Source organism: Cardiocondyla obscurior, linkage group LG26, assembly GCF_019399895.1.
Source record: "Cardiocondyla obscurior isolate alpha-2009 linkage group LG26, Cobs3.1, whole genome shotgun sequence".
Taxonomy (NCBI): domain Eukaryota; kingdom Metazoa; phylum Arthropoda; class Insecta; order Hymenoptera; family Formicidae; genus Cardiocondyla; species Cardiocondyla obscurior.
The window spans coordinates 991,448-1,014,907 of record NC_091889.1 but is presented as its reverse complement, the minus strand read 5'-3'; the positions used below and the strand labels follow the sequence as shown (position 1 = coordinate 1,014,907).

The 23,460-nt window shown below is 36.4% G+C and overlaps 5 protein-coding genes across 10 annotated transcripts; 2 read left to right on the top strand and 3 right to left on the bottom strand.

The window, feature by feature from the left end:
* Positions 1–8: 8 nt before the first annotated feature.
* On the bottom strand, positions 9–4,623 carry Med24 (mediator complex subunit 24). The gene is made up of 12 exons (XM_070672627.1): positions 4,428–4,623; positions 4,111–4,289; positions 3,918–4,043; positions 3,370–3,706; positions 2,881–3,297; positions 2,618–2,801; positions 2,203–2,545; positions 1,694–2,139; positions 1,530–1,622; positions 1,161–1,451; positions 632–1,079; positions 9–492 (listed from the first exon to the last, which is right to left on the bottom strand). Exons 2-12 carry the CDS (start codon positions 4,249–4,251, stop codon positions 346–348), a joined length of 2,973 nt encoding a protein of 990 aa, XP_070528728.1. The 5' UTR covers positions 4,252–4,289; positions 4,428–4,623; the 3' UTR covers positions 9–345.
* Positions 4,624–4,783: 160 nt separating this feature from the next.
* On the top strand, positions 4,784–10,713 carry LOC139111960 (RNA-binding protein cabeza). 4 transcript variants are annotated; one of them, XM_070672640.1, is made up of 8 exons: positions 4,784–5,056; positions 5,523–5,669; positions 6,050–6,119; positions 7,481–7,509; positions 9,325–9,461; positions 9,546–9,886; positions 10,004–10,291; positions 10,404–10,713. In XM_070672640.1, the coding sequence occupies exons 1-8, from the start codon at positions 5,044–5,046 to the stop codon at positions 10,441–10,443; spliced, it is 1,065 nt and encodes a 354-aa protein (XP_070528741.1). In that variant the 5' UTR covers positions 4,784–5,043; the 3' UTR covers positions 10,444–10,713. The 4 variants fall into 4 exon arrangements, with proteins under 4 accessions (XP_070528741.1, XP_070528740.1, XP_070528739.1 ...); XM_070672639.1 differs by having other exon boundaries at positions 7,478–7,509; XM_070672638.1 differs by having other exon boundaries at positions 5,523–5,861.
* A 165-nt stretch (positions 10,714–10,878) lies between these two features.
* Positions 10,879–13,679, bottom strand: Bi-1 (Bax Inhibitor-1). Its single transcript, XM_070672647.1, has 4 exons — positions 13,391–13,679; positions 11,883–12,184; positions 11,439–11,764; positions 10,879–11,316 (listed from the first exon to the last, which is right to left on the bottom strand). The coding sequence occupies exons 1-4, from the start codon at positions 13,438–13,440 to the stop codon at positions 11,281–11,283; spliced, it is 714 nt and encodes a 237-aa protein (XP_070528748.1). The 5' UTR covers positions 13,441–13,679; the 3' UTR covers positions 10,879–11,280.
* Positions 13,680–14,344: 665 nt separating this feature from the next.
* Positions 14,345–19,675, bottom strand: LOC139111954 (DDB1- and CUL4-associated factor 8). Of its 3 annotated transcripts, XM_070672628.1 has the most exons (15): positions 19,525–19,675; positions 19,207–19,331; positions 18,197–19,011; positions 17,942–18,067; positions 17,421–17,882; positions 17,166–17,291; positions 16,817–17,106; positions 16,547–16,690; positions 16,234–16,457; positions 15,931–16,096; positions 15,632–15,800; positions 15,367–15,497; positions 15,154–15,273; positions 14,873–14,983; positions 14,345–14,807 (listed from the first exon to the last, which is right to left on the bottom strand). In XM_070672628.1, the coding sequence occupies exons 3-15, from the start codon at positions 18,915–18,917 to the stop codon at positions 14,679–14,681; spliced, it is 2,919 nt and encodes a 972-aa protein (XP_070528729.1). In that variant the 5' UTR covers positions 18,918–19,011; positions 19,207–19,331; positions 19,525–19,675; the 3' UTR covers positions 14,345–14,678. The 3 variants fall into 3 exon arrangements, with proteins under 3 accessions (XP_070528729.1, XP_070528730.1, XP_070528731.1); XM_070672629.1 differs by lacking the exon at positions 19,207–19,331 and having other exon boundaries at positions 19,525–19,665; XM_070672630.1 differs by lacking the exons at positions 19,207–19,331; positions 19,525–19,675 and adding an exon at positions 19,376–19,518.
* Positions 19,676–19,778: 103 nt separating this feature from the next.
* On the top strand, positions 19,779–23,410 carry L(2)dtl (WD40 domain-containing protein denticleless). The gene is made up of 8 exons (XM_070672631.1): positions 19,779–19,941; positions 20,356–20,600; positions 20,692–20,872; positions 21,032–21,257; positions 21,320–21,525; positions 21,613–21,815; positions 21,917–22,139; positions 22,299–23,410. The coding sequence occupies exons 1-8, from the start codon at positions 19,899–19,901 to the stop codon at positions 22,913–22,915; spliced, it is 1,944 nt and encodes a 647-aa protein (XP_070528732.1). The 5' UTR covers positions 19,779–19,898; the 3' UTR covers positions 22,916–23,410.
* Positions 23,411–23,460: the final 50 nt, after the last annotated feature.

Sequence of the window (23,460 nt, the reverse complement as noted above, 5' to 3'; positions counted from 1 at the left end):
TAAAATATAATAAAATTCTTATAAAAAAAAAAAGATATTTTATTATTTTAAAGTTCCATTATGTATAGTACAATAAAATACTTTCCATATGTAAATGGAAAGATTTGCCAAACCGCACATAGCCTACCAATAATAGATTCCATAAATCATTTTAAGAAAATGTTAATACTAAAATGTTCAGACTTATTTTTATTTCAAGATGATTTTAGGAAACTAGTAGCAGATGGAGCGGTAAGTTTTGGTCACTGTATATTTAAATATATTTATATCCATTCAATGACGTCGTTATAGATTCATCTTCGTCAAAAAAATGCTTCCTTTGTAATTATCCTAAAATAATTATTTTTATTTTATGGGTTTTAAATTAATATTTCGCAGCATACACAAATCTCGCGCGGTAGCCTTGCGTCCGATTATGGTTTGTATATCATATAATCTCAGCAGAATATCGGTCGTGAACAATTCGGGCAATGCTTTGAGAAGACAAGGTACCTAAAAACAAATATATAAATATTACTATCGACAGTTTATCTCAAATCGCGAAATTTAGAAATGGAAAAAAAATTGATTCCGCTTCTAAGGTTTTATTTCGACCAATAATTTATTTATCTAAATAAATATAAAAATATACCAGCGTTTGCGGCATTCCCTGCAGCACAACGCGAGTCCTGTCTTTTCCACACTGCACCATAAGTCGCAAGAACTGGAGTATGAAATGAGTTTGCTGAGAGACCTCACCATCTCTACCGGCTAAAAAAGCGAATATGGTGAATAAATTGTTTAACGCCGTCATAAGTGGATCCCTTAGAATGACAACCGATTTTTGCCCGTTACTCGAATTTTGTGCCTGTGGACTCTGCGAACCGAACATGGGCACATTTTCGCCCGTTTCATTTAATCGCAGAAGCTTATTGGGTACACCAAGAGCGTCTAATTCGTCTGCGTCTAAATCACGTCGCACGCGTTTACGATTGTTCCCTCTGTACGGATTCGAGTTGTTGTATTCCAAAGTGGAGAATATGCAGTATACACACAATTTCGCTAGAATGGATGACTGTGGTTCTACAAGTTCTTCGCTCCTACGCAAAAACAGAATTTACATGTAATAAATCGCACTTGAATTAAAAATTAATCGTGATCAACGACGCGATGAAACTTACTGCAACGAATTATGCAAGTATTGTGGTATTATGTGGTTTATGAGATCTAGAGTACAATTTTCTATGTCGAGATGGAAAATTGCGAAAGCCAAATCCACAGCTTGATCCAATTCTTCTTGATAACGATATTTCAGTACTTCTTTGACTATATTCGTAACGAACCACAAAGAACCGCCTGTGTTTAGCAAGGATTCTAATGACTGTGTGGCTTGTATATTTATCCATCCACGTTGATTTATGCTTTGCCAAACAGATTCTAACTGTTCCAGTATCGGTTGTCGCGATATAATACTGCAAATACAAAAACGTGGAAGTAATAATTGCGAAATAAAAATAGCAATTCAGTTTTTTTTTTAATGTTAATAATACCTGTGGGACATCGAAAGAACCTTTGTTTTTGACTGTGTGGGCGGGTGTACATCGTATTGCATCTTCCGGATAATTTGAAACATTAAACTAGATCTTAAAAAAAAAAATAGATTTAAATTTTATGTAATTGCCAAATGTAAGATACTTAAAAAAATTATTTTTACCTGTCTTTAAGATTGTCTTGCATCTCATCACCCGACAACGGCGTGAGAAAATGCTGAACCATATTCATGGGTTTCAACAAAGCATCCTGGTGTGTAATACTCATGTACGCACACAACCAAGCTGCGGCACAGACCGGCAGACAGCAGGCCGTCGCTCGCAGACCATCCAGGGCTCGTTTGACGTCGCCGGCACCTAGGACTCCGCTTTCCCACGCGCAAAGCAACTCTTTCACCGCGCCCATCGCTGACTGGCATGCGACATGCCATTTCAAGTTGCTCGATTTAAAATCGGGATCCGGTGAGTTGATCTGTGCCAGCAGAGCATCCACCCTCGCCGGATCGACACTCTGTAGCATTCGCTGTGGCGATTTCAGTTTGTTTCGTTCCGGCATGCATTCCCGCACCCACTGCTCGAAAAACGAATCTCCACCTTCTTCTAAGACAACCTAAAAACCAATTTTTTTATATACGAAGAAAAAAAAATTAAAGCATTACGTGATTAAACTTACGTCAGAGCCATATGTTTGCACGATAGAGCACAACATAAGAAACGATACATCGAACAACATTGCTCTCGTCGCTGCTGTTTTATCAGGTACAGGTTCGTTAATCTGTTTACTACATTCATTAAACTTGATGAGTTTCGTGACAAAGGTTTTCAGTTCTCCTTCGACGGTTGCCACAGCTAGCATCAATTCAAAGCTTTTCCCGGTCAAGACTTGATAAAGCACGCTTAATAAACCCTCCTGGATTTTTGCGTAATCAGCATTCAACGTTCTCAAAATTCCATTTAACGTCTGCCCTGCACGTACAATTACTTTTGGAATTGACGACGTTGTAGTTGTTCCTTCCCTGCAATAATCGTGTGGTCACAAATAATTCGACTATTTATTTTAGTATCGTCATAATTTAATTCTTACGTACCGTCTAGCGGCTATTTGCTTCGCTTGCTTTTCCGTTACAAGATTTACCTTCTGCAATTCATTCAGCAGGCATTCTAAATAATTGCAGGAGCACGAGGTATCCATTATATCGAACAAAGGGGTGAACTGGAGGAGCAGATCAAATGCATCCAAAATATCTTGCGAATATTCAAACTTTTCATCACCTGTAAAAACATAAGATGTGAGATCAAATTTTGCCTCTCTCTTCTCCCCACTATTTTAATTTCTAATTGTTTTACCAACCGTTTAAATTAGCTACATGCAATTCCTTTAATATGTGAGGAACCTTTAGAAACGTAAAAGCTCCCCATTGCGATTCCTTGAACGTTCCAGTTACATTATGTAGGCACATTAAACAGGCACGAATAATCTCACAATAAAGCCGCGCGTTCGTGTAGCTCTTTAATCTCTGCACCATTAGCAGCTGGTTAACGAACACCGTTGTCTCGGTACTAGGATTTAGTAATACTTGAACGGCAAAAAGTGGCTGCAGGCAATGGGTAATGGACTCCATTTTAACTTTCTCAGGACAGAGACTTTCAATCTCCAAATTACAGAGTTTTTTCAATGAATCTTCTATCGGTACCACAGATTTTTGAGTATTTGTCTTTAATAATGTCTCAATCTCCTGGCATTTCTTTACCACTTCTATATATAAATCTAAAAAAAAAAATTGTTTTTTTAATTATAAACAAATGCAAAACAAATAATTTTCTAATTATTATAGAGCACCTTTATCGTCATATTTAGCAAGATACATCATCGCGCACAAAAAGTCCGAATTCAGCATTTGTTGTAAAATACTAGCAGGTTTGTCTATAAGCTCGCTCGGTTGAGGAGTGAGAGGATTGCTCTGAGGTGCTTTTGTTAGTGTATGTAAGTAACACTGTAGAAGCCAGTGTACTATAGATAAAACTGCTGCTGCTAATAGATCCTCCTCAGGTTTACCACGACATGTAATACCGACTTGTATAGACTCCAGGAATTCTAACAGACTTACAATACAATGAGGCTTGTGAAATGCATCATATTTACTTATTCTTTGTAACACTGCAGCATATGATACCAACTGCAAATTAATTAAAAACATATAAATATAAATAACTGATATATCTGTATAAGTTACAGTATAGAAAAAAAATATATACATATACAAAGTATCTGCTATCAAATAAAGGTAATTTTAAGGGTGGGTAGAGCCTTTAAAGACAAATAAAAAAGTCCTACCCACCTCTAAAATTACCTTACATTTGATTACAGGCACTATATAGTTAACAAACCTGGGAGCTTAATGAGTGCTTCAGATAAGACAACACTAACTGATTAGGTCCTGGTCCTACTAATGCTTGTTGTAATATACAATCTGCTAAATTATATACATCACCACTCACTCCCCTGGGTAAAATCTGAAAAATTATTTTGAGCATAAAAAATATTTTTAGAAAAAGACATTCATAGAATAAATCAACTTACAGTTTTGATATTAATACCCCATTGCAAATCAGTCCATCGTTCTCGCCAAGCTCGCAGCAAGAGAGCCTTCAAGCTGCTGGTTTTACTTGTCACTTTAGTCTCCATTGGTAATGTTAAAACATTATACAATTTCTGCCACATTTTGGGAACGTTTGCTAGTTTGCACTAAGTGGAACATTCTGTCAAAATAAATTCAATAATCAGTCCAGAATGAAAATTTCATCTTTGAAAAAATATAAAACGATTACTGAACGATTACTCTTGATAATTTGCATTTTGTAAATAAATTATAATAAAATATTACTATTACATTATACCTCGGCATTCGTATAAAAATATGTAGACAATTTTATTGTAAATTTCCTGGCAAAGAAATCGAGTAAGCGCTATTACAAATTTACCACTTATTTTTTATTAATTAATTAATTTTTGTTTTTCTGTCTAACGTAAGAAATTTGATCATACGCCGCTCAGGAATAACCTGAAAGACACCGAACGACTTGAGGTAGACGAACACGAATGTTTTTAGTTCCAAAAAAATTCGTTAGCAGTCTCCACTGTCTTTACCTATAGTTTGCACCGAGCCACGTAGGAGAGCCAACTTCATCGACTAAAATTTTGAGAACGACGCTTCTCATTGGGCGACGACTTTCACTAGAAACGGGCGAAAAGCCGCTCGAGACTTCCGCCGGTCGTCGGGTCGTTTCCGCTTCCGTCCGCGAGGCTAAACGCAAGATTTTTATCATCTCCCTGTTCTGAATCGAGTTCTACGTTATAGCTTGCGAAAGAGACGTGCGATTAAACGGCGTGACGAGTCTTAAAAGGGACGAGTGAAGGAAGACTGGGACGCGCGAGTTCAGGTTGCTTGTCGGGGCTGCTTGAGCAGACTCGCATTCTCTCCTCGTCTCGTCGTTCGTCGAAAGGACCGACACAATGACGGACAATCGTAAGTATTTGAAGAAATAACACGTTCGATTAACGATACGTCGCGTCTAATGACGATGAGCTTGAAGATTCTCTCCGTACTTACCGTAGACCTAAGCTGAGACAGAGAAATTGTCGGCATTGCGGTTGACTTATCGTCTCGTCGATCACGAGTAAAAATGGCGATTGGCGGAGGCGTCGAACGCACCGAGTGGCACTCGAGTGTGCTTCTCGATGGGAGATCGCTAGAAAACTAAGCGGACTTTTATTTTCCTACACGAGAAGCTCATTATTTTCTCAAAAACGTGTGCACATATTTTTTTTTTTATGCGTATATGGATTTTTATCTAGCAAATATACGAATTCAACGTTCCTTGGGCATTAATGACTCCTCGTCGAGTTATTTCCTGCAATATAGACTGTAATTTGTGCATTGGTAGATTTTAATCGAGCTTTAATTGCTAAGATGCTTGGGTTTCACTTTACAGAATACTCCAATTACCAGCAACAGGGGTACAACCAGTACAACCAGCAGCTTCCCACCGGTGGTCAGGATACGTCGTATCCACCCCCTTCAACTGGTGGAAGTAGCTACAATCAATACAGTCAGCCACCGCCAAATGCCAGCAACTACGGTAGTTATAACAACTACAGTTCTAACAGTGGTCCAGATTACAATCAGTCACAGAATCAAGGCAGTTACGGCGGCCAAAATTATGGCGGAGGCGGCAATAGCGGAGAGGGCGGTAACAACTATAGCGGAAGCTATGGAAATAGTGGAAATAGTAGCGGAGGATATAATCGCAACTCTGGTTCTTACAGTGGAGGTTAATATTTTTTTCACATTCTTTGTAACTAAAGCCTCTTTCAGATTCCTTGACGCCCGAATCATCCACCTGGTCTCAAAAGCTCCGCTATTTTGCGACTATTTTGAATAATCTCTATTTCTTTTTCTCTCGTAATTTTTCATTCCCCATATATTATATGCTTTATACTGATCGCGTGCCTGTTTCAGGACAAGGAGGCGGTGGAGGCGGTAGATATGGCGACCGCGGTGGTTACGGAGATCGCTCTGGCAGTTACAAGTAAGTTTTATTTTCTAAACTATTAATATATATATAATGAGGCGATAACCGGAGCAACGGACTCCGTGTTAAATTAAAATCAACAGCCACTGCATTCAGTAAGCTTTCTTTGCCGAAGCAAAATCAAAGGTATGCAATGAAGTTCTTAGCACCAGTAAGTGGAAAACTGTTGTTGAATCATCATTACGAATCGGTTTTATGCCCTACTGGGCGTTAATGTGTTTAAAGTATGCCTACAGGTTTAACAGACAGATATAACTGTGGTAAAAAAAGAGGTAAAAAAGAAACAGTATGTGACAATTGACGTAAAAAGGCTGTAATGTCGACACTATTCGCTGCTTCTGGAATACCAATACACACCTTAACATATTTGCACGTACACGCATACATATACACATACACGACATATATATATATAATTGTGTGGCAGCTAAATGCTAAGGTTTTAAATCGATTGCGACTGCAAAGCGATTGATGTCGTCACTGGGGCCACTGTTGTATTGTTATCTCCATTAGGTGTATAAAATATGATTAGGCAACTAAGGTATTTAAAATCTATCGTAAGAGATTACAGATATTTGCCTTTACCTCTGGCCGTTGTTACGTGTTATATTTTTAAACGAAAAAAAAAAATAATAATAATTGTGAGAAAGGCAGGATTATGATTATATTGTATCGTATATTCCTTGTCTTTAAGCGATACATGGCTTTGCTATGCATACAGTCGCTTCTAAATATTAATATTAATCAAACAGATATTTTCCGAAAGATATTGCTAATTTTTTCCTATCACGAGTAAAAGTGAAAGACAAAATACATCGAGTATGTTGTGCATTTGCAAATTTCTACATTCCCAAGTTGCAATAGATACTTAACAAATATTTCTTTCCAGCAAAAAGTTCCTTAATTACAACGCCAGTAATCTCTTACTTTTTTGTTAAAAAAAAAAAAATAGAACGACGAAATTTATGTGTATATATACATGTCCAAATAGAACCTAGGCATGCTTTTATCGAGATTTGCCTTTCCCACGAGACTCGTATTACGTCAAAACGATTAAACTCCGATCTAGCTTCCTTTCTCGAGCCGATTGTTTGTCGTCGTTTCTCACATTTGTATAAAAGCTCTAATCTCTCTGCATGCTAAACGAGACTGACGGACGTGAATTTTAACAGCGGGACGTACGAATAATTTGAATCATGATGTGGTATATGACTGTACAGACATTTAGACAAATAGGTACATCAGGCAAGAAGAAAAGGTGGCGACCGGCATACGTGCGAATCGCCATGCATCGGTCGATCGATCACAGTCTGTCCATGAATCAACTCATTGGTATATCTGCTTCTGTGTTTTAGCAGTGGCGGTGGCCGTGGTGGTTATAACAAAGGTAAATGCACCAGACTGTTTGTACTAGTCTGGTGCTAAATATTCTAGCTTTCACTCTACTATATACGATCTTTAAATACTCGGTTACTCGGTATTATATGAAAGGGCTGCTATGCAACATTGTTAGGGCGTCAGTTAATAGCGGTGCTATATCTCTAAATGGTAATTCATTCCGTGACGTAATATTCGCACAGTGCTCCTTGAAAGCGAGAACGAATGGAGAATGATACGAGACCGCTCAAACTCCGCGTTCTGCCTGAGTAGACGTATCGTTGGAAAAAAGAAAAAAAAAAAGAAATAAACTAGTGCGCCTATGATCACTAATTGCTTCTTTTTTTTTATCCCACGAAATGATCTGACGCACGGACGTTGTTTTCCCGTATTATTGTCAAAAACAAGTATTTCTTTTTGTATTTTTTATATATATATTTTTTTCTTTTTTAAAGAACAGGGTATCCCTGTGCGCCTTCTAAAATTATCTCTTTCATATTATTAAGATTGTTAATGCCAAACCGATTTCCGCACTGTGCGTATCCTCAGTGATATCGTTCAGTGGGCAAGTCCCTTAAAAAGTCGAAGAGGTTCTTAAAAGGCTACGATAAAAAAGGTGTTGCTGTTGTTGAACGTTACATTTATATTGTGAAACGTAATGGTAATAGAGCAATAGTCGCACGATACCGATGATTGTGATTGATTTTTGGTATGGTAACAAGCATATACTTTTTCAAATGCGTAAAACGTACGAGAAAAGCGCGGAAAGAGTAAATAAAAAGGCAGCCGATGAGCTACTTGCCCATCTGTGATTAAGTGTTAAGGGTAAGAATTAATGTTGCAGCCCTTTTGTATGTTCAGCTGCAACCTTGTGTTCTATATGTATCATTAATGAGAATATTAATGGGAATATTAGAAATCGCTACTAATGCATTACGTTTTATGAGTAACACGATACGATGAAGATATTTACGATATGTACTGCAAACGTAATGCAGTTCGAAGTACGGAAAACTTCCAATTGTGCATAGAAATGGGTACCTAAACAAGAAGTTAACATGTGTTAATAATTGTGCGTTTCTTTTAAGACTTCGATTTAAAAAAAAAAAAAGAAAAGAAAAAAAACTCGTGGAAAAAAACACGCGTCATAAGTAGTAATAATTATGCTAAATATACTGAGTGATAACATTATAAGGATATACGTAGATGCGTTACATATTTTAGTTATTAAATATATTTTATAAGCCTTCGTAACACACCGCAAGAGGAAAAAGAAAAAAAACATATATTGCTCTTGCTGGCATATATTTTACACTTGTAAACTCTTTAATAGAACGTTCACCCGAGCGAAAATTGGTCGCTTGTTTTCCGCTTTCGCTTATCTTTCAAAAGACGACAAGAAACTATGCAATCAAGATCGTAGAAATTATAGAAAAGTGGTGACTAACATTTCGAAAGTAAATAGCCGTTTATTCCTTAACTAAGAACTATGTTCTTGTGTCATCGGGAAATATGCACGATTAACTTCGAATATATAACAAGTCTATAATTTTATTTAAAAAGGAAAAAAAGAAATGACAAGTCCAAGAAAGGTACATGGACAATGTTTCCAAGTTTTTGCGTAGCCGAAGCAAATTTGAAAACTTAAAGAAATACGTAGCATAAAACATTTTCCTTGTACCTTTAGATTAAAAAAAATTTTAAAAATATAAAAAAAAGTAGTAGCTCCAAGATCGGTAGATACGCAAATTTTTTTTTTTTTAATATTTTTTAAATTGTTTTTGACGCTTATATGCGACGAATCGTGACTTCCGATCCATTGCAGGAGGCTACGGTGACCGTAACAGCAGTGGCGGTGATGGAATGGTTACACAAGAGGATACTATTTTTGTATCCGGCATGGATCCGTCAATCTCCGAGGAAGAGATTTGTCAGCATTTCGGCGCGATTGGCATTATTAAAGTATGTATTTCTTATACTACTTACAGCCTAGATTTATATATTTAAATCGCATTCGAATGATTAATAAAATCTTTGTGCTTGCAGCATGACAAACGCACAGGCAAGCCGAAAGTCTGGATGTATAAAGACAAGAACACAGGAAAGTCAAAAGGCGAAGCTACCGTCACGTACGACGATCAAAATGCCGCGCGTTCAGCTATTAGTTGGTTCGACGGAAAGGACTTCAAAGGCAGCACGATAAAGGTACAAATGGCCCAACATAAAAGCAACTGGCAGAGTAACCGCATGGGTGGTGGCCGCGGCGGTGGTGGTCGAGGCCGAGGTGGTGGTTTTGGCGGTCGTGGCGGAGGCGGCGATCGTGATGACCATCATCGCGGAGGTGGCGATGATCGTCGTGATGGTGGCGGTCGAGGAGGCGATTGGAGGTGAATAATGTTACTTTTCTGCTTTCTGCAGATCATTCGGTTAAAATAAAAAAAGAAAAGATTCTCGTTAATAAGTAATATAATATTTTAAAAATATATATTCTTGAATAAAAACAGGTGTCCCAATCCTGACTGCGGTAACACAAACTTTGCGTGGCGAGACCAATGTAATCTCTGTAAGAGCGCGAAGCCAGAAGGCCTGGGTGGTTACGGTGGCGGTGGCAGTAGCGGTAATGGTGGCAGAGGAGGCAGTAGCCGAGGTAGCGACCGCGGAAGCCGAGGAGGTTTTAGAAACGACCGAGGAGGACGTGGAGGTGGTGATAGAGGTGGTAGGGGTGGCGGTTTTCGTGGTGGAGATCGAGGCGGACGCGGAGGACGAGGAGGCCCTATGAGAGGAGGCGGCGGGTATGGTCTATTCTATTTTATAATTTTTCACGAACTATTTTAAAATGAACAAACTCGTAATATAAAGATACGAAATTAAATATTGATTAACGCATAAATTTCTATGTTTTAGCCGAGGCGATAGAAATCGAGATCGCCAACGTCCATACTAACATCGTTTTTAAAAAAAAGGAAACCTCGATGGTCAGTCAGTGGTCATTATACAACTTGTACACATATTGTACACATTTTCAGTGCTTGTATATTTCGCAGAGTGGAAGCAGTCACTCTTTATTCTATATATGTGGTATATATTTCTTACTATCCTTTCTTTTTGCCGTAATTTTTTTATATTCATCAAAACTACATATATGTGTATGTTACGTTCGTATGAAATCAAACGTTTAAATAGATAATATTAAATAAAACTTTAAATGTATGGACATGATCGATCGAAGGATTTATTTAATACTTCTACTTTTTTTTTTACAAATTTTTTTTCCTAAAACATGATTCGAAATAAATTATATTGTTTAGCAATTGTGATTTAAAAAATATTGAATCTGATTCGATGGTGACGATATATTTATGCGAAATAAATCTAGAAGTTTGGGAAAATTCGTTTATTGAAAGTTGAAAATATAATACACAGCTAATTTATATTTGGTTAATTTAAATTTGATGGAGAATTGTACTCAAAGACATGACTAAAATAATTTACGGTATGTCTTCGCCTATAATCGGACGCAAGAGAAGCCGAACATTTATAGTAAACGAACTGTATTTAACATTTTCTCTTATTTTTTCAATATAGTAAATATATATATAGTCTCGTAGTTCGCTAGAAATGTTATATGCATATATACGTGTATGACGTGGTGTATATCAGTATTATTTATATAATTTTTCCGGTATGTATATGTACACAGATACCTAGGTATGGATTACATGAAGACCTCTAGTTTATGGATTTACTTGAATGCGCCGCATATACCCATCTTTGTTTTTGTTCAATCTTTACGTTTGCGTGAATCCTTGGACAATTCCTAAAATTAGAAAAAGCTAATATAAAAACTGCATATTTTATTTGGCGTTGACGAAAAATGAATCCGCAAACACCGATAACACAAAGATGGTTAGTTTTATAAAATTAGATCGTTAGATTTACCTTTTGCGTAAGTATCACAAGAAGATGTCGGAAAACGCCTATGAAGTCGATGAACAAGTCTAAGGAGTGCATGATGAAGTCCCTGCTGCCCATATCGAACTTCTCGATGATCAGCTGCGTATCGTAAATGATAAAACCGCAAATCACGAACAATCCAATATACAAGTGCGCCTGGTAGATAAAAGTCGAGCGCAAGAACAGATTGGCGAAAGAGAACAGGATCATCACGTTCAGTATACTCATTAAAGTACCGCCGAGGTACAACCAACGGCCACGTGGAGCCAAAAGTGCCGAAATACTAAAGGAGATAAAGACGACTGTCGTACCTGTAAATAAAATTATTGGACAGTCATATATTTTATCATTACAGTAATTTTTTTTTAATTATTCTGAAACAAATATTTCTTTTAAAGATCTCTCGAATGTTTTTAACAGATGACTCACCGACTAACGCCGTCATCACGATACTTGGATCTATGCTGACCACCAACTCGAGCAAAGGTCCCAAACCAAGACCAGACAGAAATGCAAATCCTAGAAGGTAGCTGAGACGCAGTTTTTGATTTTTGCCATTATCAGGTGTTGTCATCAATGCAATGAGAAGACCCAAAGTGCCAATAGTTGTTAGTAGATTGGCTTGCAGAAACTGCGTGTACATGTGCACGTAAGCTCCAACTGCAGCCGACACGGTCGACATGGACAGGCAGCCGTAAACATTCTTTAAATGTTGCCTGACTGGTGCATTTCTGCAAACAATATTAATTGGTTAGTGTCATTGACTCACTTTCTAAAATATTATGAAACTGTCATTTAACTTTATACATTTACTACACACAATTAACGAATAAATAAAGTAGTTCATATATATATATATATATATATTTTTTTTTTAAAAGATATTTCTTTATCTTGCTTGAACAATTGATCCACGGCTGTGTAGTATCACGTGAGATATTTATATCGTTGCATCAGTTGCAAAATATTTATAAATATATGCCATTTAATAACGAGTTACAAAATAATAAGAGTATCACGTTTACGTCATCGATGTGATATCAAAATTCTTATCTCTATTACTTCTCCTTCTAATTTAAAAGAGACAAAGCTCTGTTTAACTTAATTCGAGATCCGTTCGACCGGCAGAATTCGTCCGGGAGCAGTACTTTCCGGCCGTGTAAATCGTTCTCCCGATCCGATCCCCTTTCTCTGGGCATTAAGTGACGAAAAATCGATAATTACATTCGCGTTAACGAAGTGACATAGATATCGCTTGACGACGTTAATCGCACATTAAATCGATCGAGATTGCGATGGAAGTCGTCGACGCAACGATAAAAGCAATACGAATAAAGCTAGAAAAAAAGGTATATATAGTTCTATAATTGCGTTAATTAAAACGACGAAGAGTAAAAAAAAAAAAGGATTAAAATCAGATTCTTCCTCCTTTCTCCCTCCTTCTCTCCCTCTCTCTCACTCCCTCTCCGTCTGTCTGTCCGTCTGTCCCCGTCTCTCGTCAAGAAACATATCATCATTGACGTAGTCGAGGGAAAGCCGCGAAGTCTTTTCTCCTCACGTAACTTCCGAACAATTTCGGTATCCCGTGACATTTCACTTTCGACGGACGGAGAAATAGGCGCGACGCAAGATGCAACTGCGCTGCGCTCGTCGTCTACGGACGGCCGACGTCCTGTTTGCCAGGCAGCTTATCTAAATTGAAGGTCGCGTGTCGCGCAAACTGCGACGCGACGTGTACCCGCGCGCTGCTTTCTCGGTCGCTGTATTTTTTTTTTTTTTTTTTTTTTTAGGCGAACGCGGAAGACGGCGTCGCGAGGCCTGGCTGTTTTAAAAAAGGCCAAAGTCCTCCCGCGAAGGCGTAGAATCTTCCACGGGCGGTTCCCGCGGTAGTTTCGGAATCCTTAACGTTTTCGAAGGAACGTGACGAAGCTACTTACAGCGTGCTGCTGAAAGCGTTGAAGAAGGAGTTCAGGTTCAAAGCTGCCATGATTACGTTCGTCGCTGGTTTCGGCCTCTCGGTACCTCTCTCCCCGCGCGTACCTCCTTTTCGCTCGCCGACGATTTCGGTGGTTTACGGTATGCGTCGCACCGAGACGTGTCCCTCGCGATGCGGCCTCGATGACTGGCGATATCGCCCGGTTAATTCTACGCGCACGGGAAGGTCGGGAAGTCAGATTATCGGGCCAGGCGAGTCGACGAATTGCACGCACGTACGTAGCCGATCCTCGGCGCGGGGACACGTCAGTGATATTTCTACAGCGCGTAGATACGCCTGGCCGACACGGCGACGGGGCGGACGAGGATAGGAGAGAACGAGCGCGTTCGATTGGTCGTCTGCGTCCCTCTACCCTCCACCCTTCAAACTTCTGCTACGTCGAACGGCACGTCGTACCGCCAGATGGCACAATGGAGAAAAAAAAAAGAAAAAAAAAAGAAAAGAAAAAGATAAAAAATATATATAAAAAACATTGTGCGATGAATATCGAGTAACTCGGTATAATTTTTTAATTATTTCTTTTTTTGCTTTTGGTTATTTTTAACGCTATTCTTTTAGCATATTTGAAATTGGTAAATTAGATCTTGAAATGTGGCAAAAAAGAAATGGAGCGATTAGGATAGCGTGCCGCTTGACGTTTAACATATAATTGCATATCGGAATAAAAGCGAGCAATTGTATTTTACAAGAGTACTATTAATTAATTATATTATATTAATATAGTAAACGCATATTTATAAACAAAATTAAAATAATCCTTTAATGTATGAAGATATATTAATTGTTTTCAATTTTAGTATCTATCTGCTTCGGCTTTCTAATTTTGTAACTTAAAGTATTATTCCACTTTTTCTCTCGGTTACCTCTTAATATCGTACATCAAAATATACACTCCTTATGCATCCGTGATAACATATATATTCAAAAATTACAATACAACTGCAAGCTTGCGTAGCTCATAATGCCAATTATTTCTATATTTCTCTGACGAAAAAAAAAGACAAAAAAAAAGGTCAATTGTAATTAGAAGAGCTTTTTCGACACGCGGGCTGTCTTTTCTATACGCTCTAATATGTAAGAAGCTATCGACACAATTATCCAGTAAAATTTATCATAATCATGAAACGACTAATATGAACGCTATATAACTTTCATCGTAATAATAATAAATCGCGTAAATTAAGCAACAACTTTAAGACTTCCCGAGATCACTGTCTTTTCATTAAACATCAATGATAATCGTCGTCGTCGTCGTCGTCGTCGTCATCGCCGTTTTCATCGTCATCATCATCGTCGACGTCTTCATCGTCGTCATCATCCTCATCTTGAACTTCGAATCCGTAATGTGTATTAAGATTCTAAAAGAAACAATCAAACAGTTAATTTAAAGCTATCGCAAAAATGCTCGTGACATGTTACTCACATCTGTTCTCTGTCTATCACGGATATGTCTCAGGAAAACCCAAAATAATTGACCGTCGAATGAATTCCGCATGTTTTCTTGCTTCCTGTTTCTCGCATTAGACTTGACGCACTTGTAAAAAAAAAAGGAAAAAGTAAAATAAAATATGAATTATATTACTTTACCGATTCGTAATTTATCTATGATACATTAATTACTTTCAGTTGTATAGTTTATTACGTAAGAAAGGTAAGGAGATACGGTTGTTAAAAAGATTTCGATCTATTTTGTAAAGTACTTACGTTTGCAAATGATTTCATTATTGGTGATTCTTTGCATGAAGGCACCCATATCTTAACATCGTAATCCAATCCACTTGTCGCAAGAACGGGAATATGCGGATGTCCTTCCAAGCAATTCACCTGTAAATTAAATAAAAAAGTAATCGTTAATTTTTACATTAAAGAAGATAAATTTATTTGTTGCTAAAATTTACAAATTAAAAAAAAACCCACCACTCCTTGTTTATCTCCTGCCATCCATTGTACAACAGCTTCCGTATTTTTGTCCCAAATGAATATATTGCCGCAATCAGATCCTGATATAATATATTCGCTTTTAGGACCGAAGAAGTTGACTCCCTTTACTGTAATCGAGTAACAGATGACAATTTAAGTTTCAATTATTTAAAGCAGCATTTCCTATAAGCAATTTTTAAAATGGATATTTTAAAGAATTAATATAAAAAAATAATGATATTTATTTCGTTTTATAATTTACCGGTTGCATTATTCCTATGGCCCTGGTATCTGTGAACGTAATCTATGGACGTATCTACACGTGGCGGCATTAATGTATTAAATAGATATATATCCTCATCGTTATACGATGCGAGAATTTCTGTTCCATTGTGATTATATACAGCGCACGTTACATGCTTATTTCCTGTCTGAAATATTTAAGTTATACATATTATCGGAATGAAATTAAACATATTTAAGACGTATACGGAATACAGTTCGTTCTGCTGCCTCAAATAAATCTTTTCAAACATAAGATTACAATATAATGCAACGTACCAGATGATACGGCAACAAATGATAAAGAGGCTTCGAAACTTTTCGCCGGTCGTATACTCTCACGTAAAGGGAACGACCGCCGACGCAAAATTCATTACAATTAAGAGGATTAGAATGTATACTGTATAGTTGCACTTCTGATGAATCTTCTTTTACTACAAGTAATCTGTGGATACAGGAAAAATCTATCTATTACATATACCTGTTTTGCGAAAAGTATGAATATTATATGATGTGAATTGCAAATACGAGGAAGGGAAAAATATGAAAGTGCACTTAGGCTTTTTAATTGCGATGACTCACTTGTTTGGTTTGCTCTCTCGAATATCTATGGAGAACACTCTTGCATCTTCTCCAGCGGAAAAGACTACATGAGGTGTTTCAGGATGCACAGCCAATTTGTGCGACGGTCCGCGATGAGCCGCCAGCTTTTTCGATGTATCGTGTTTAAGATCTAATAAACGCACCTGACCGTCTCTAGCGCAAGTTACCATAAGACATTCCATATCTAACGGTAACCACTTTGCCTAAATGCATACAAATTAGCAAAAATAAATATCAAATTAATTACTTTAAAACATTATAATCTTTAAAGTTTTAGTTATAAAATACGCACTTGAAACATATTGCTTGTATGACCGCTCGTAAACCAATGGTGTTTTTTTCCTACGGCCCAATCCCAAATAACAACCGTCAAATCATCAGAGGCACTCGCTAACAAATTTCCTTTTTGATTGAAGTTTAAGGCATTTACGCAACCCTATAAATAACAACCAAAAGTAACAAAAAAGTTAATAAATAATAATGGAAAATTAATCTAATAATTTATAAAAATGTATAAATTTTATATAATTCGACATAAAACACAACAGAATTAATAATTTACCTGATGTTCGTCTAGATTGTACATAAGTTCGAGTCGCTCTACCGCATGTAATGAACCATAGAACCGTCTTTGAAACAACGGATTGTTACCTATTTGGCGATTTATCATTTCCGGGACAATGTGCCAATTAGGAGGCGGTTTTTTTACTTTTAGGCAATAAGGTGTTTCGTCCTTGTCCTCATCTTCTTCTTCCTCTTCATCTTCCTCTTCATCCTCATCTTCTTCCTCGGCTTCATTTTCATCCGAATCCCATAAATTCTCTCGACCACCACCCCATTCGTTCGAGCCACCTGTTTAAAATTCGGAATTTTATATCTTATCAAACGAGCAATATAAAAGTATAGAATACCTCTGTTGTTTTTATGTCGATCAGATTCGTCATTAGGCGTTTCTGATCCTGGTCTACAAACTCCTGAACTTCTACTTGATTCATTTTGAGCAGATTCATTTGTAGCACTGGCAGTTGCAACATTTTCTAAAATAATAAAATTAATTATTTTTATTATATACATCGTACATATATAACAAAAGTATAAATAAAATAACGAGAATAAAGATGCATCGCCTAGTTTTTGTATAACAAAGCCAACAAAATTAAAATAACCTTCATTTTCATCGGGAACAACAAGAGCTTCCCGTGTTGTCTCATTAGACGAGATATTTCCAGAACTGTCTTCATTATCGCTCGTTGCATTTTGTCTCTTACGATAATTTCGCTGTTTTACTTTTGATTTACTTTTTTGAAATGTTACTGCATCATCAGTTAAACTTTCGGCATTCGCGTTGCATGCACTTTTATTTAGCTTTTGTCGTTTACTGGAATCTTCGTCTGAGCTATTATCAGATTTTTCCAATATGTCTTTACTGGTATGTACCTGATCTTTTAAAATAGTTCTTTTAACTTTATTTCGACCTCTGTGCAATGAATTTGAACAATTTTCAATAGTACAAGTAAATGAACTGTTATCTTGAGCCTCATCTTCTTCTTTCTCTGCATCCTCATCTTCATTTTCATCCGAATCTATCCATAAATTCTCTCGACCACCACCCCATTCGTTCCAGCTACCTGTTTAAAATTCGGAATTTTATATCTTATCAAACGAGCAATATAAAAGCATAGAATACCTCTGTTGTTTTTATGTCGATCAGATTCGTCATTAGGCGTTTCTGATCCTGGTCTACAAACTTCTGAACTTCTACTTGATTCATTTTGAGCAGATTCATTACTAGCACTGGCAGTTGCAACATTTTCTAAAATAATAAAATTAATTATTTTTATTATATACATCGTACATATATAACAAAAGTATAAATAAAATAACGAGAATAAAGATGCATCGCCTAGTTTTTGTGTAACAAAGCCAATAAAATTAAAATAACCTTCATTTTCATCGGGAACAACAAGAGCTTCCCGTGATGTCTCATTAGACGAAGTATTTCCAGAACTGTCTTCATTATCGCTCGTTGCATTTTGTCTCTTATGATAATTTCGCTGTTTTACTTTTGATTTACTTTTTTGAAATGTTACTGTATCATCAGTTAAACTTCCGGCATTCGCGTTGCATGCACTTTTATTTAGCTTTTGTCGTTTACTGGAATCTTCGTCTGAGCTATTATCAGATTTTTCCAATATGTCATTACTGGTATGTACCTGATCTTTTGAAATGGTTCTTTTAACTTTATTTCGACCTCTGTGCAATGAGTTTGAACAATTTTCAATAGTACAAGAAGATGGACTGTTATCTTGAGCCTCTGACAAATCAATCGAATTAAAACCAGTGGTATATAAAATTCCTTTTAACACATCATTACTTTTGTCACATTTATCGGTTGTTTTAATTTCATCCTCTGCAGAAAGTTCCATAGGTTCACTTTGCACAGTCTTACAGGTAAGATGATCATTAAACTCAACTTGATGACTAGCTGCTTTTAAAGTAGAGTGGCTATCAGAGGTAATACTATAATTCTCTATGTTTTCTGAGACACTTGAATCTTCCAAAGAATTTGACTGCATTTTCTCAGATTTTTCGCCATTTAAATTCAAGTCTGCCGAAAGTTGTACCTCAGAATCATTATTAGTATCACTTATTTTCGATTCCATTTTATCCTTCAAAACTTTCCCTTCGTTTACCCAAACTGTCAATAATCATTCCTTTAAAAAGGCACCATCTGCAGCTGTGTTATTCAAGGTTCATCTAAAAAACATTAATATAATAAATACGAAATATTTGTCGCCTAACTAAAATTAGTCTGTTCAAAACTCTCATTTTTATTTTTATTTTAATTAAGCGATTAACTTTTTGTATTATTAATAACAAATTTATTAATTAAAAAAAAAAAATTAATAAATATCCTATATCGAGATAAATTCTTCAGAAATTGTACAGTACGATTTTAATATCATAGAAAGACGAGGAACCATGAGCCATGCCGAACAGAAACGTCAAACCCGTGAATCGGCTTAGACTTCTATATCGACGTTATCATAAATCCGTCGCTCGCTAGTACAGACTGCCTGTTAACAAAATTATATCTGCTAAAATGGCCAACATTACGTACATAATAAAACACAAGTATTAGCTCGATAAGAAATCTACAGGATCGGCTTCGATATCGTCGGGGACGTTGATGACATCGATAGCGCGAACGGAACGAGGAAAAGTGCCGACGGGGCGAGGATCTCGCTTCGTCGAAGGGGACGAACGTACCCTTATGATTTTCAACAGTTTTAATGGCTGCATTCAACAGAGGAGAGTCCAGGAAAGTCAGAAGAGTGGTCGGAAGTAAGAGATATTCCCCTCGCAGAGTTCGGTACTACACTAGCGGCACCGTGCTCGCAGCTGGTACTCCAGTCTGGCAGCTCTCGACAGCTGAGCAGCCTCATGCCCCGCCATGGCTCTCTTTAAACAAGACGCGTTTTAACCAACTCCGCCATTCTCGTTTCAGCCGCTTCGTGAAAGCGAGCCCAATTAAAGGGAGGTCTGACTGCAGATTTCCCGCGTGCTTGACGTGAGTGCAAACAATCGTTCGCGGCGAAGTCTAGAAGAGTTATTCTTTAAATTAATACTCATGTCAGCGGAAAATGAACGTGACAAAAGCTATTGAACAACGGGAGAGAGGATTTGGTAATTAAAAAGGCTCGCATAAGTTTTACGACGGCATTTAAATAACCGCTTTGTTTTTGCTCGACCGCAGGTTGCTCGGATCGAATAGCGCGGCTAGTCGGAACGATCTTTTTTATTAAATTAATTTGGTATTTGATACAACGTCATCTTTATTGAATTTTTAATAATACCCCTGTAAATGTAAGACGTAACTGCAGATGACATTTTGCAGAGATTTACGTTGGAGAGAATTGGAATATTTTACGCTATAATGAAACAAGAGGAGTAAAAATAATAACCGGTTACTGGCCTGCTGTCAATGCTTTTTTCTATCAAATTTTGACGATACACTGCACGTGTATAACTAGAATAAAATGTTTTTTTTTTTTTACCGAAAGACTTTATTTGTAATAATATGCTTTATGTCCTTTGTAGGATCGATATGTGATTATGACATTGCTCTCTATCGTCTAAAATGTTACTACAATGATGTATACCATGGAATATCTCCAAACTTGAATGCAGCCGATCCCAACCCACAGCCCCCAGTGTTTGCATGCCGTTTCTGCACCACACCAGGGTACAAGGAGATTCTTGCCTTGGCAAATGAAGATGGAAAGATTGCCTTGCAAAACACTAAAATCAGGGAGAAGTCTGATTCACCATTAGAAGGAACACAGGTTGCCATTTATCTCAATTGATATTTAACAAGCAAGTTTCTTTTGCAAACGTTGAGGTGCTTTATGGAAAATATGTAATTTTTTTTTCAAGGCACACTGTAATGCCATTTTTGATATTGCTTGGATGCCTGGTGAGATGAAGTTAGTTACAGTGTCAGGAGACCACTCAGCGCGTTTGTGGGATGTTGCTGGGTCTGAAATAAGTCAAATTAATTATTTTCATGCACATACAAGAAGTGTAAAGACAGCAGTGTTTCGTGACAATGATAAAGGTACTTACATACATCATTTGTCAAGGATTACAAATATATAGATGTTCTTTTTTTCACGATTGTACTAATATTTATTTTTTAATTTTTACAAGACATTTAATAACAGCTTACAATTGTGTCACATGATTCAAATTGTCTTAGAATTCTTTAAAATTTCAGCTGTTTTTGCAACGGGCGCTAGAGATGGTTTTATCATGATATGGGACATCAGAGCTAATCACAGTGATCTTCCAAGACCAGATAATTGTATTGCTAATGCACATAGCGTCGGTAGTACGGGCAATACGAGACGGAAATCACACACGCAAACATCGCGATCACAAAGCATTACTGGCTTAGTTTTTCAAGATGATTTTACATTAATTTCATGCGCTGCTGGCGACGGGTAAATATCATCTTAATTTATCAATATTTTCGTGAAAATCTAACACGTCGTATTCGTTTCAGTCTATTAAAAGTATGGGATTTGCGCAAGAATTACACTGTTCACAAGAAAGAACCGATACCTAAACATTTAATGAATTATTCCGGCAATAGTACCAGAAATGGGTTCTCCTCGTTATTAATTTGTCCGTCTAGAATAACGTTATACGCAAGTTGCATGGATAATATTATATATGCCTATAACGCGTCGTCATTTAATCGTAAACCAGGTAAAAAAATAAAATAATCTTTATACATATATTAATGTTCTTCTAATTTTAATTAAATAAAATTACGAAAAAATATTTTTCTAACAGTGGCAGAATATTATGGACATCAAAATCGCACGTACTACGTAAAAACTTGTTTAAGTTCTGACGGTCGTTATCTTGCTAGTGGATCTAGCGATGAACTCGCATACATTTGGAACGTTAATAGACCGGGTACACCACTCGTCAAACTTTCCGGTCACACGGACGAAGTAACTTGCATTGCCTGGTGTAGCGTAGGAGAAACTAAGGTTTTATTTTATTTTATTTATTAATATAAATGCTAAAAAAAATTAATTTCTTATTTTAAACACGTTGGAATAATTTTTAAAAGTCTCAAAAAATATTTCAGATAGTGACGTGTTCCGATGATGCTTGTCATAAGATATGGAGAGTTGGACTTGAACATGAAGAGGATAATAAAGAAATAATAATACACGGTCAAGCTGAAATCGTAGAAAGACACTGCATAGAAAAATTAAAAACAGAAACTACTCCAAGTACTCGATACTCTAATACCAATCAAGAAATTACACCAAACTCAGATGAGCACAAGGCATCTGTTTTTACAATGGGTAAAAATAAAACATATTACTACAGTAAAATTTATACAAATCTCAATTTATATTAAATTAGAATAATTTTAAAGTAATTTTAAACTTTAATTGTGGAATTTTTTCAAATTTTTGTACGAATTTCTATATTATTCTTTAAAAAAAAATTTAATTCTACAGCGACTCCCGAATCTAGTACAGATCATAATGCGAATAAACATTCCATCAAACGTAGTTATTTTCAAATGATGATGGGATCAAGATCTGAAGAAAAATTTAAATGTATTTTATCGCCTATTTACGAAAACCACGAAATGATTGCAAAACGAATACATATGGACACCCGTGGTATGCGAAGATTATTCGGTTCAAATAATGAGACCACTATGACAGCTAAAGGTTACGATTCGGATGAACCCAGTACTAGTCGGTGTACAGACGGGAATGAACAAGTTTTTCTTTCGCCTACAATTAACTTGCCAAATTTTGTGGTAGATGGTACAGCTCCACATTTGCTTGAATCATCTCCACAGAAATATAAAGAGAATGTCGATTGGTTAACAAAAATGAGGAAGGAAAGATACGAACAAAAAAAGATTACGCCAACTTCGAGCAGCCCGAAGACTCAATCGACACCTGGCCGAAGATCTAACAGGTCGCAATCGACAGAGCCTCAAAAAGTCACAAAAATAACAAAAAGTGTTTCTTTACTGGATTTCTTTAAAGCTATTAGTAAAGAAAACGAAAAAAGTTTATCGTCAAATAACAATACTTTACCACCAACGAGTACATCTTGAAAATAATAAGAGTAAGTAGTTGGATTTGTTTAGATATCATGAATTAAAATATAATTTTGTTTCACATTTTAATTTCATAATGTAAAATTGAATAATATTAACATCGTGGTTATTGAAATGAAAAGATTTACTAAAACTTACGATATAGCGAATTTTACTTTAAACTTAAAAGTGCCTAATAAGAATTTGACAATTTGACAATGAATATTTACGAATTGAAAATTTCTTCAGTTTAATTTCAGCTTATTATTTCATGATATAAAAACGTATTGTCACATGATCGCTACACGCACGTACCTTGTGTAACTTTCAAGATTAACTTTTTAAGATAATTTAATTAAGATACGAAATTACGAAAGATACGAAATTAACCCGATCTGATAAAAAATTTTTAGTACAATCATAATGTTACATTAACGTATAGATTGTATAAAAATTAATAATTGTTATAATTAAAATATTTTTTATACTGTACAATAAATTATTGTTTTATAAGACGTTCAGTTATTTTTATATAACATTTGACACCGCAAAATAATTTTAAA

Bases quoted from the DNA above. Each gene is read 5' to 3' on its own strand.
- LOC139111954 (XM_070672628.1), bottom strand. From the start codon at position 18,917: ATGGAATCGAAAATAAGTGATACTAATAATGATTCTGAGGTACAACTT. The intron at 14,984-15,153 runs GTAAGTACTTTA...TTTTTTTACAAG, and splicing joins TAATGAAATCATTTGCAAAC to TGCGTCAAGTCTAATGCGAG. The intron at 14,808-14,872 runs GTGAGTAACATG...TGTTTCTTTTAG, and splicing joins GTGATAGACAGAGAACAGAT to AATCTTAATACACATTACGG.
- LOC139111960 (XM_070672637.1), top strand. The intron at 5,862-6,049 runs GTTAATATTTTT...TGCCTGTTTCAG, and splicing joins CTCTGGTTCTTACAGTGGAG to GACAAGGAGGCGGTGGAGGC. The intron at 9,462-9,545 runs GTATGTATTTCT...TTGTGCTTGCAG, and splicing joins GCGCGATTGGCATTATTAAA to CATGACAAACGCACAGGCAA.
- Bi-1 (XM_070672647.1), bottom strand. From the start codon at position 13,440: ATGGCAGCTTTGAACCTGAACTCCTTCTTCAACGCTTTCAGCAGCACG. The intron at 12,185-13,390 runs GTAAGTAGCTTC...TATTGTTTGCAG, and splicing joins AACGCTTTCAGCAGCACGCT to AAATGCACCAGTCAGGCAAC. The intron at 11,317-11,438 runs GTAAATCTAACG...TTCTAATTTTAG, and splicing joins TTGTGATACTTACGCAAAAG to GAATTGTCCAAGGATTCACG.
- Med24 (XM_070672627.1), bottom strand. From the start codon at position 4,251: ATGTGGCAGAAATTGTATAATGTTTTAACATTACCAATGGAGACTAAA. The intron at 3,707-3,917 runs GTTTGTTAACTA...ATTAATTTGCAG, and splicing joins AGCACTCATTAAGCTCCCAG to TTGGTATCATATGCTGCAGT. The intron at 3,298-3,369 runs GTGCTCTATAAT...TTTTTTTTTTAG, and splicing joins TGCTAAATATGACGATAAAG to ATTTATATATAGAAGTGGTA.